This window comes from Episyrphus balteatus, chromosome 2, assembly GCF_945859705.1.
Source record: "Episyrphus balteatus chromosome 2, idEpiBalt1.1, whole genome shotgun sequence".
Lineage (NCBI taxonomy): Eukaryota > Metazoa > Arthropoda > Insecta > Diptera > Syrphidae > Episyrphus > Episyrphus balteatus.
The window spans coordinates 62,739,564-62,752,543 of record NC_079135.1 but is presented as its reverse complement, the minus strand read 5'-3'; the positions used below and the strand labels follow the sequence as shown (position 1 = coordinate 62,752,543).

General features: G+C 33.7%; 1 protein-coding gene across 2 annotated transcripts in view; it reads right to left on the bottom strand.

Annotated features, from left to right (window-relative positions):
• The window catches only part of LOC129910211 (protein YIPF1), a 42,329-nt gene extending 32,282 nt beyond the window's left edge, over positions 1-10,047 (bottom strand). Inside the window, exons 1-3 of one of the 2 annotated variants that reach the window (XM_055987488.1) lie at positions 9,507-10,045; positions 9,252-9,452; positions 9,107-9,199 (exon numbers count right to left, since the gene is read on the bottom strand). In XM_055987488.1, coding sequence (XP_055843463.1) covers positions 9,107-9,199; positions 9,252-9,452; positions 9,507-9,926 — 714 coding nt within the window. In that variant the 5' untranslated portion in view covers positions 9,927-10,045. Of the gene's footprint in view, positions 1-9,106; positions 9,200-9,251; positions 9,453-9,506 lie in introns of both variants that reach the window. The other variant, XM_055987489.1, reaches the window with a different exon arrangement.
• Positions 10,048-12,980: the final 2,933 nt, after the last annotated feature.

Below are 12,980 nucleotides of genomic sequence, written 5' to 3'. Positions count from 1 at the left end.
AAAGTATGCTTCTACACGAAGACGCAAGGCGCAGAAATTATCTCCGAATTTCCTTTTGATTTTCGTTTCGGTGCATCGCGCGCTTCTACACGCAGTATTTTATATCTTTGGTTTTATTTTGTTCTTGTTTTCGTATGACGACTTTTACAGGAAGACGTAGACGCACAAGATGCACTTAAGAACAAGGGAGAGAGAAAGATCGATTTCTCCTTTGCTGTTATATGCATCTTGTGCGTCTACGTCTTCGTGTAGAAGCAGACTATGTATTTTAATTTAAAAAAATACACAACCGACGAAGCACACTCCGCGACCGACGAAATAAAATAAAGCAGAACAGCAAAAAACAACAAGATCAAAGAGAAACATCAAAAAGAGTCACAAATTTTTTTACCGGAGACTCACGGTAAAAATTTTTTTTCGAACTTTATTTCTCCCTTGCTCTTATGTGCGTCTCGCGCTCGCGCTTTGCGTCTTCGTGTAGAAGCAGACTTAGTTTTACTTTTGCTATATTTTTCATTATACTTCTGATCGGTTTTTTTCAGCCTAATTGACACACACCCTTAGTTTGATAATTGTAAAATAAAAATATCCCATCATCGAGGAAAGAAATGGGATTTTTTTTATCTGGCACAGGATTTTTTTCTATTGATGAAGAACACTGGCTGAAAAACTCTTTTATTCGGTTTTCAATTTCATTTTGGAAAAAGTGAAAAATTAACGAAAATAATGGAAGAAATATATATGGCGGAATATAATATAATAGGAAATATATTCATAATGGTTGTTTTTGTTAATAACAAAAGAATTTTAAGGAAACACTTTTCGCATTTTTCTCTTTTCAAACAAAATTTAAAAATGTCAAACTTCAAATTCATAAGTGGTTGTGCAAATCGGTGTAAATCTGACTAAAAATGTGGAGTAAATCCGGGGTACTCCGTAGTACTAAAATTACTCCGGAGTAATTTTTTTTTTACACTTTTGTGGCGTCAAAGAACACAAAACCTTCAAAAGTGCAAAAATAAGTACTAAAAGGGTACTCTCATTGGAGTGAAAGAAAACGACATAATGTCGTTTTCTTTCACTCCAATGAGAGTACCCTTTTAGTACTTATTTTTAGTCTTTTGAAGGTTTTGTGTTCTTTGACGCCACAAAAGTGTAAAAAAAAAATTACTCCGGAGTAATTTTAGTACTACGGAGTACCCCGGATTTACTCCACATTTTTAGTCAGATTTACACCGATTTGCACACACACTTATGAATTTGAAGTTTGACATTTTAAAAATTTGTTTGAAAAGAGAAAAATGCGAAAAGTTTTTCTTTAAAATTCTTTTGTTATTAACAAGAACAACCATTATGAATATATTTCCTATTATATTATATTCCGCCATATATATTTCTTCCATCATTTCGTTAATTCTTCCCTTTTTTCAAATGAAATTGAAAACCGAATAAAACAGCCAGTGTTCTTTATCAATAAAAAAAAATCCTGTGCCAGATAAAAAAAAATCCCATTTTTTTTCTGCGATGGTGGGATATTTTTATTTTACAATGATCAAACTATGGGTGTATATCAATTAGGCTGAAAAAAACCGATCAGAAATATAATGAAAAATATACTAAAAGTAAAACTAAGTCCGCTTCTACACGAAGACGCAAAGTGTGAGACGCACATAAGAGCAAGGGAGAAATAAAGTTCGAAAAAAAGGGAAGGAAGATTTTCTACCGTGAGTCTCCGGTAAAAAATTTTGTGACTCTTTTTGACGTTTCTCTTTGATCTTGTTCTTTTTTTTGCTGTTCTGCTGTATTGTATTTCGTCGGTCGTGGAGTCTGCTTCGTCGGTTGTGTATTATTTGCGTGTATAGTAACGTTTTTAATTTATTCAAAAGTTTTCGTTGCACATAGACCCTACTGGAGTTGTGTTTTTTTTTTGTATATTTTGGTGTTTTTTTTTTTAAATTAAAATACATAGTCTGCTTCCACACGAAAACGTAGACGCACAAGATACACAGAATACGACGTGAAGAAACGCGCGACGCACCGAAGCGAAAATCAAAAGGAAATTTGAAGATAATTTCTGCGCCTTGAGTCTTCGTGTAGAAGCAGACAACGAACGCTTTTTATGCTTCTATATTATTAATATTAATTTTTTTTTTTCAATTCATAAAATTTTTCCCTAGGGCTATTATCACTATTTTTTTCAAGGAAATTATCAATTTTTGCCTTGTCACACACACAATTACAAAAAAATAAATTACTCTAATTATGTTCTTTCACTCCAGAAAAAGGAGTAAAAATTTAGAGTACTCCTTAATAGAGTGAAAGAAAACGACATAAAAATGTAGAGTGAATCCGGGGTACTCCGTAGTATTAAAATTACTCCGGAGTATTTTTGTTTACACTTTTGTGGCTTCAAAGAACACAAAACCTTCAAAAGTGCAAAAATAAGTACTAAAAGGGTGATCTAATTGGAGCGAAAGAAAACGACATGTTTTTTTTTCATAAAAAAAGACAATTGAAAGTAATTAAAATAAATAAACAAACTGAGTGAATTTAAAAAAAAAAATAATTTTTTAATACAAAATTAATTGATATGGATTTAAAACATTTTCTGAGCTATTGTGAACAAATAAATAAAGCTCAACATTTTTAAATCAGACGTGTAGAATTATTAGTAATGGAAACAGATAAAATGTAATGAACAATAAATGTGAATTATAGGAAACACCGACAACGATATATCTCCATAGAAAAGCCATAAGCTATAAGAACCACTAGCACACTTTAAGGATTTAACAGCCAATAAAGTAGGAATTTGCAAAAAAAAAAGGATTCTTCTTCTTCTCCATTATCGACGATAGTCATGATCTCGGATGGGGTCACAACTCTCACACTTTACTGCTTCACACTACGGCTCCGCATGTGGGGTTCGCCGGGTTGACCTCAGGAAACGTCGGCAGGCTTCTCGATTTTGAATTGTGCCATGTCTAAGGCCAACTGAATGCAGTTGTCGTTGCATTTGTCTTCTCCATGAGTTCTTAGGCCTGCCTCTTCTTCGCGATTGCGTTGGAACGTCGTAAGCGATAGCCTTTTGAACTGGGTTCTCAGGGTTTCGTCTTTGTACATGACAGTACCAGCTTAAACGGTCATGCTGTATTTTATCCAAGATGGTGTTTTTGATGTGAAGGCTTCCTCGGATTTTCTTGCTTCTGATTCGATCAAGCTTTGTTACTCTAATATCTCAATTGTCTTCTTGATGAAGATCAGGTTGTTTTCCGAGATTGTATTTTTGTTTTCCTTATTCTACAAAAAATTGCCAAATTGGTATTATTTCGTTTTCTTTAGCGAAATAAACCCAAATTCTCAAAAACGAAATAATGCCAAATTTTTAAATTTGGCTTTACTTCATTCGGTTTTATTTCACGTCACCGTTCTCGTCCACCAAATACCGTAATGAAATTAGGTATGTTTAGGGAATAATATATGTTTCGCTTTTAGGAAACATACATAAAGTCCTTTGACTTGGATACTTTGTGTGCAGATACACAAACAAAAGTCACTAGTTCTACTTGGCTGCTTAAGCAATAGTTTAGAAATTAAGATTATGTTCTTGAAACAATATGTTCCAAAAAGGAAATGTTTGAAACCATTTAAAACACCATGGTCTAATAAACGACTGGTTAATTTGAGGAATGTTAAAAATAAAACCTTGAACAGATTTAGAAAATCAAATTCCGTAGCTGACAGAAAGCTTTTCTGCCAATTTCGAAAAGAATATTTTTTTTTTTTTTTGACAGGAGGAAATCTTCAAAAGACAGTTTGATACGCCATTTTTCGGTCCAATCTCTGACTGTGTCGACGGCATTTTGTAGTTTTACTGCTGCCTTAGAGACACATTTGTCGGGTACCAAAATTGCGGTATCATCTGCAAAAGTAGCCATTATGGTGTGATTACCAACTGGGATATCCCTTGTGTATAGTAAATACAGGGTAGGACCTAGGACACTTTCTTGTGGTACACCGCCTTCTATTTTCTTCAATTCCGAATATTCTTGATCGTACCTTACTCTAAACAATCGGTCTGAGATGTACGATTTTAATATTTCGTAGTACTGTCTGGGAAGATCCCTTTGCAGTTTGTACTCAAGTCCCTCATGCCAAACCTTGTCAAAGGCTTGAGCAACATCTAAGAAAATAGCTGAACATACTTGTTTTTCTTCTAATGCTTTTTCTAATACATCCGTTATTCTATGAATTTGATCTATCGTGGAATGTTTATTTCTAAAGTCAAACTGATGATTTGGGATTAACCTTCTTTCTTCTATAATTTTGCAAAGTCTCTTCAGAAGCAGTTTTTCAAAAACTTTTGCCATAATTGGTATAAGCGATATTGGTCTGTAAGACGTCACTTCTGTAGGTGGCTTACCTTGCTTGGGTATGAGAATAACTTCAGCAATTTTCCAATGGTGTGGGACATACGGTTGCTTAAGGCATGAATTTATTATATATTGGAGTTTTATGAAGGCTTTCAATGGCATTTCTTTCATAACCTGAGCAGTAATTAGATCGTAACCTGGTGATTTTTTATTTGATAGTTGATGTAAACACATACTTTTTATTTCTTTTAGTCTTACAATTGGTATTTCACTTTCATCTATCTTATCAACAAACTGTAAGCTATTTTCAGCCGCTTTTGTTGGGTATGGCTTAAAAACATTCGCAAGATGGTCCGCGAAAAGGTTAGCTTTTTCTTTTGGGTTACCGATCCATTTCCCATCTTGAGATTTCAAGGGCGAGTTTTGTAACTGCGGTCTTTTCAGGCGCTTGGCTGCTTTCCATAGCGAAAAATCGGTTGAAGCATCAGTCGTTAAATTCTTTAGGAATGTACTGAGTGAATCATTTTTGAATTTATAAATTTGTTTTTTAAGATTGTTGCTTATACGGTTAAACGTTGTTTTATCATCTGGAAATCTAGTATTTTGCCATTTTCTTCGGGCTCTTCTTTTCTCTATTATCAACTCTCTTATCTATAAAGGATATTTTATTTCATTTTGCCTTCTATTAGAAAATGTTGGAGTACTTTCTTCAGCGGCCTCTTGCACATCAGCAATAAATTGTTCCACTTCATGGTCAATTTGCTCGATTGTATCCATGGGAGATCTTAATTTTATAAAACTTAAAAGCCTTTCTCTAAAATCACTCCAGTTTGTTTTCTTATTTACGAGCATTGGATTACTTTTTTCTATTACTTCCGATTCACTTAGTGATAGAATCACTGGAGTATGATCTGATGACAAGTCATAATTACCTTCAACACTGATGTGATTTCGTTTGATTCCTTTAGCTACGAAAAAGGCAATAAGGTCTGGTATTTTGTTAGTATCGGAAGGCCAGTAAGTTGGCGACCTGGAGGAATAGAATTCGCAATTGTATTTACGGCCTGCTTGGAATAGTCTTTTGCTTTTTGTTGATATAAGTCTTGAACCCCAATGGATGTGTTTCGAAATTCTTCTCTAATACCATACAAGTTTCATCAGGAGTTCCTCAAGGTAGCCATCTGGGACCACTTCTTTTCAATATATTTGTTAATGATATCCCATCTCTTCTTAAAAATGCATCTTTGTTTGATGTATGCTGAGGACATGAAAGTTTTTCTATACAGGGTGTCCGGTAGAAAATGGATAAGCCTAAAATGGCTGATAGGTGCACTTTTGACTGTTCTGAAACCGAATAGAAAAAGTTTCTATCGCAACCAGTTTAGAAAATATTAGCTTTTTTTCGTTCAGTGTACTTTAAATTTCATCATCTTACGTTATCTTTAACCACAACCACGAATGAATGAATTTTATAAATTTCTTATTTTTATAATTTTCTACAATAATTGGCTCACTACATAAGAAGTTAAAAGTTTTCAAAACTGTTGCATCTTTTCTTTTAAAAAATTTTAAAGTTAGTTTTTCGATGCAAAATGTAAAAAAAATATTTTATGAAAATTTTCAAACACCTGTGGTATAAAAAAAATCCATAGGAACGTAGGTGGCCAACTTTTTTAAAAATATGCGCTTCCAAAGGGGATTGCAGAATGGTAAAAGTTTTTATCAAATCCGGAGTTACTAGCAAGTTATTGGTACCAAAGTGCAAAAAAAGCCTATTAATTTAATAAATTATTTTCACTGTAAAATCTTAAGTTTTTCACATTGCTGCCACAAATGCATGGATTCCATCAGTTTTTTTAATCAGTCATATCTTACAATAATTCTTCTTACACATAACTACTAAAAAAAGTGTTATAACCGTTGAACAATGACTATAAAAAAATAATTTAACTTTTTTTTAATGCAAAGTAGAAAAAAAAAATATTTGTTTGCTAATTCGCTAATAACCAGTTTAAAAGATAAAATAACAAGTGGCTCACAATATTAACTGTAAATTAAATTGCATCTAACAAATATTGGATGTTTTTCGTAGCCCAATAACATTGGGAATTGAGCAAAAATTCGAAAACATTGCAACATTTTCGATGAGGTTGCATTGGGCCAACGGGACCGAAAATCTCAATTTTTCTTTAAAACGAGATCATTAAAAAGTCAAAACACACAACAAGCTGTCCCGATGCGCAATTATATGCCCATGCTTAAACTGAGCAAACAAATATTTTTTTTTCTACTTTGCATTTAAAAAAAGTTAAATTATTTTTTTCATAGCCATTGTTCAACGGTTATAACGCTTTTTTAATAGTTATGTGTAAGAAGAATTATTGTAAGATATGACTGATTAAAAAAACTGATGGAATCCATGCATTTGTGGCAGCAATGTGAAAAACTTAAGATTTTACAGTGAAAATAATTTATTAAATTAATAGGCTTTTTTTGCACTTTGGTACCAATAACTTGCTAGTAACTCTAGATTTGATAAAAACATTTACCATTCTGCAATCCCCTTTGGACGCGCATATTTTTAAAAAAGTTGGCCACCTACGTTCCTATGGATCTTTTTTATACCACAGGTGTTTGAAAATTTTCATAAAATATTTTTTTTTACATTTTCCATCGAAAAACTAACTTTAAAATTTTTTAAAAGAAAAGATGCAACAGTTTTGAAAACTTTTAACTTCTTATGTAGTGAGCCAATTATTGTAGAAAATTATAAAAATAAGAAATTTATAAAATTCATTCACTCATGGTTGTGGTTAAAGAAAACGTAAGGTGATGAAATTTAAAGTACACTGAACGAAAAAAAGCTAATATTTTCTAAACTGGTTGCGATAGAAACTTTTTCTATTCGGTTTCAGAACAGTCAAAAGTGCACCTATCAGCCATTTTAGGCTTATCCATTTTCTACCGGACACCCTGTATATCAAAAATAGAATTGCTCAACCAAATCTTCAAAATGATTTAAATGTTTTATCTGATTGGTGTGAAGAATATTCTTCCATTAAATATCACAAAATGTAATGTGTTTACGGCACATCATATTTTAGTTCCAATGATCCACATACCATACCATAGTTCAACCCGATTCTTGATCGCAAATCTGAGATTCATTATCTTGGAGTCATTTTTAATCCGAATTTGAAAGCGGTTTTGCTTTATTTATGGAGAAAATGGATTTTAGACACGTTGCAAAACGTTTATCGCTATTAATAGCTGCGTTCCTTTGGAAATATTTATCTACTTTTTAGTACTTAAAACTACTTTGATCTACTTTGCTATACTGAAAAAGTAGTTCAAAGCAGCTAATAAAGTTACAGCCCAAGTGTACATGTCATTGAAAGTGAAATAACGCCGAATTTTAGAATTCGGCATTATTTCGCTCGGCGTTATTTCACGGCACCGGAATACAGCGGAGTAATATTGTTGAGCTCATCTTCAATGACTATTTTGAGCCACTTGGAATTGGAAATGCGCTGTTTTTAGTTTAAATATAAATGAGGCATTGTTTCAGGATGTCAAATATGCCTTTAACTCAATTTTGGATTTTTGGCTCATGCGCCCTTTTTGCTTAGTACGGCAGATTTGTTCGTCCGATTCTTGAGTATTGTTCAATTGTGTGGTGCCCTTCTACTTCCATTGGAATAACTCGTATTGAAACAGTTCAAAAGGCTTTCACAAGATTCGTAGTTAGGCAACTGAAATTGAGAATAGATACTCCTTCATATCCATCAAGATGTGATTTGATTGGACTTGATTCTTTACAACAAAAAAAAGGCGTTCTGTTCAGTGTGTACTGTTTGTCCATTATGCAGGGGCGAACGCAGGGGGGGTTTTAAATAAAAAAAAAAAAACATTAATTTGCTGCTGAAATTCAAAAACTTTAGGACTTCTTAAGAAGGTGTTATGTTCTTATTTCGCTTTGTGAATACGGATTGATTGATGGGTCATGGATGAAAACTGATGGATTCAAGCCATTTTTTACTAACAAAATAGAAATTTATGTTTATGTTTAGTGTTTCACTAACAGTGATCAGCCAATTTTTTCTCTTTATGAAGAATCTAAGTGATTTTTTACAAAAAAAAAATAATGCGATCTTAGCTATTAAGTAGATGTATGAAGTAAATTAATATACCTAACTAGTTATATGTATTTCACAAAATTTCTGTGCAACAAGTCGTTCTCAAAATATTGAGATTTATACTCAGAAGAAACCCATCTTCAATGCTGCATCCAAACTAAGCTGTAGTCACAACTTTTTCAGATTTTTTCCCATTGACATGACGGAACGACTTTAGGAAGAATAATTTGGAAGCAAATATGCTGCAGCTATGGAAATTGCAATGGGTAGTACCTAGACACATATTCGCAAAACAGAGGAAGCGAGACAATTATGAAGGTGGTCCGGAAAAGTATTTTCGTCGGTCGGTCCCGCACGAACTAGTTCCGAATTAAGTTGGCAACAGTCACTTTACTTTTCAAGCGACGATATAATTATGTTCCCCGAAAAACATTCAGTCCTATTAATTTTTTAGTTATCATGAATAAATAAATAAATGAATAAAAAAAAAGAAACGGCTTAGTAGGTAAGTAGGTACTTGAAAACTTTCTACCGTGAGTTTTTCTCACAGCTAAGTTAATTTAAAATGATAATATATAAAAATGGCTGGTAAATTACCTGAATCACCCATAAAATAGACACCGGAATGTATATGGCAAGAGAGTACCCGTAAATACACATTAATGATAGAAGACTTGGTGTATATGCGGCCTTTAAGAGACAAATTAAATAAAAAACTTTAAAATCGATTAAGTAACATTACGTTTTCCGTCTCTAGGCCTTCTTCGATGGGCTTCAAACTATACTTCATAAGAGCCCACAGAGCTCCAGGCAATAAGCAGGAGTAAATGAAAATACAAGAAGCTGCATATGACACCAAATGAAAGTTGTATCGCCAATGATAGTTCTCATTTGCCGTCTGAAGGTAACTTGCAATGTTTCCACTGATAGCAATAGAAAATATCTGAAACGGAAAGCCACAATTTTTAAAATGTAGCGCCTCAATGATGTTACTTACTAGGGTAACAGTAATCCAGAAAGGCCCATAGAGATCGGGATTGGTGCCAATGTGCGATTTAAGATAATTTCCTGGGGCACGCTTTGGAATCATGGCACTAGCAATGCGATCCAAAACCATGTAAGTATCCACATTAAAGAATTGTTGATAGTATTCGATGGTAAGAAAAGATACAGTCCTTGCAGAACTATCATCATTGCCATCCATTGAACCACCTGCAACTCCTGTTTGGGGAATGTTTTCGTTGCTCAGAACTTTAGCACTCGCAGACATGTCGTAAATAAGAGCTTGAAGTGGATCCCTAGTACGGGAAGTTGGATTTTTTTGGGGCGAGTTAACACTGATCTGAGCAGGTGGGGGACTGCTGGAGGTACTTGAAAAATCTTTAAATGTAAGCAAGTCTTCTGAATTTGTGTTCATGTCGGTATTATCAATTAATTGATGTTATCTATAATATTTTTTCTTGAAAAAATACAAATAAATCTTTTTCACTGCGACACGTCAAGTTTGTGAATTGTGACAGAGTTACCATACCAATACCATACAAATCTCAAAAAGCTCATTTGGGCCAGACGTCAAAATCAAAAGAGCAAAAAACAGACCGCATCCACAGGAGATATTTTTCTCTAACTCAATGTCTAACATCTACAACATAACAATTTTCATTTTCTTGGCTGGGCAAATTATGTTCGGACAATTCATTTCATATGCCTCGTCGTCAATTTTGTATGAATACTACTATTTTTTTTATTTTTTCAATTTATACATCCCAACTAACATTTTTGCTTTCAGTAAACGCTGATATTTATACTTCTAAGAAACTTCTTAGGAGTATCTTATAGTGTGTGATGAGAAAATTATAGGTGTGATGAGAAAATTATCTATAAGCACACTATAACGATGTTGAGAAGCGTTTACTCCTATAGGAATCCACGCCTTAGAAGCTTCTTATTATGATAACAATTTTATTCTTATAAAGCTTTACAGAGGGGTGTACAAAATGTTGCATCTGGAAAGGTTTATAGAAGGCACTCGGAGAAAAAATAAGGTATGAACCACCTTATTTCTGGTAAATTTAACTTTAATGTAAAGTTTAAATAGGGATGACCCCCCAATAAAATGGAATTTACCTTATTTTTCTAGTAAATTTATAGCTTATGATTAACTTTACAGTAAAGCCTTTTTTGTATGAATTTCTAATAGAAATTACTAGAAAGTTAGGTACATATTTTACCTTACTATAAGGCTGAAAATACTGATTTTTAAAGTAAATTGAACTTCTCTATGTGCCTGGCTACACAGTGATTTTTCAATCGATTGAAAAATCACATGCGGTGGCTACACACTGTTGTGCCCAATCACGTTGCACTTTTACATTTTCTAGGAACAAACGTCAGAAAGAGGAACAATTTAGCAATGGAACTGTACTACCCTCAGAAAATTCAATTCCTTTCGTGAGCATCTTCCCCCTTCAATCCTCATCCCTCTTGCCTACAAAGTGCCTGGCTACACAGTGATTTTTCAATCGATTGAAAAATCACATGCGGTTGCTACACACTGTTGTGCCCAATCACGTTCCACTTTTACATTTTCTAGGAACAAACGTCAAAAAGAGGAAAAATTTAGCAATGGAACTGTACTTCCCTCAGAAAATTCAGTTCCCTTCGTGAGCATCTTCCCCCTTTACTCCTCATCCCTCTTGCCTACAAACTCACTGCTTAGGCGATTGAAAAATCACCGTGTAGCCAGGCACAAACTGACTGCTTAAGCGATTGAAAAATCACCGCGCAGAATGATTATCAAAAGAAAATTAGAAAAAAGAGTCAAGCCTCTTGAGGCTTAACTCTTTTTTCGAATTTTCTTTTGATAATCATTCTGTGAGGCGCGTACTATTACACGATGCCTTTTGAGTCAAAGACTCAAATTTGACATTTCTCTTTTGATTTAAGTATTTTTATTGTTGTATTCCACCAAGAAGCAAAAAGAAATGAAAGGGAATGTTGAAAAAAGAAAGAGTGGAAAAAGAAACGTCAAAAAAGAGTCCCAGAATTTTGGCCCACGACTCTCCGGTCGGATAGTTTTTTGTTTTATCTTCTTTCTCTTTTGCACTCATTAGTTAGTTTTGAAAAGAGGCGCGCCTCTTGAGGCTTCATGTAATAGCTGACTTACTTCTAAATAGCTTTGTCAGCTATTACATGAAGCCTCAAGAGGCGCGCCTCTTGAAAGAAGATAAAACAAAAAATTATCCGACCGGAGAGTCGTGGGCCAAAATTCTGAGACTCTTTTTTGACGTTTCTTTTTCCACTCTTTCTTTTTTCAACATTTCCTTTCATTTCTTTCTGCTTCTTGGTGGAATACAACAACAAAAATACTGTAATCAAAAGAGAAATGTCAAATTTGAGTCTTTGACTCAAGAGGCATTGTGTAATAGTACGCGCCTCACAGAATGATTATCAAAAGAAAATTCGAAAAAAGAGTCAAGCCTCTTGAGGCTTCATGTAATAGCTGACTTTGAGGATTTAGTACGTGTTAGTGCCTGGCTACACAGTGATTTTTCAATCGCCTATCCAGTCAGGTTGTAGGCAAGAGGGGTGAGGATTTTTCTCTTTTTGACATTTGTTCCTAGAAAATGTGAATTGGAACGTGATTGGGCACAACACTGTGTGGCCAGGCACTTACCTAGTAATGCTTTTCAACAATTACAAAAATTACCTTTTTTATTTTAATTTTTGTAAGTGCCTGGCCACACAGTGTTGTGCCCAATCACGTTCCAATTCACATTTTCTAGGAACAAATGTCAAAAAGAGGAAAATCCTCACCCCTCTTGCCTACAACCTAACTGGATAGGCGATTGAAAAATCACTGTGTAGCCAGGCACTAAGATAAATGCATACAATTTTATTTAGAAAAATGTCATCAATAAAAATGAAATTGACTTTATTTGATCCAATCTGGAACTAAATTATTATATACCTTCCATAGTGCCACGGAGAGGCGCGTACTATCACACGATGCCTCTTGAGTCCAGGACTCAAATTTGACATTTTTCTTTTTTTTTTTTAAATTTGTTGTTGTATTGCACCAAGAAGCAAAAAGAAATGTAAGTAACGTATGCCCGGTTATGTTTTCAATAATTACATAAATTACATATTTTATTATATTTTTTGTAAGGTGCAAACAAACAATTTTATTTAGGAAAATATCATCAACAAAAATGGAATTGACTTTATTTGATCCAATTTTTTTCTAATACTTCATGAATTAATTAGATTGAATGATGTTAATGCATATGGATACTCCTATATTATTCTAACGCAAGAAAAAAATTTGCTATCCGTAATTACGGAGCTAATAATAACGCAAAAAGTAATATAAACATTTCACTTCCAAAAGAAAAACACAAATGGGAAAAGAAATTTTTACATTTTATTTTCTTTATTAATTATTCCGCACCCGGAAACCTAAAAGCTTTGA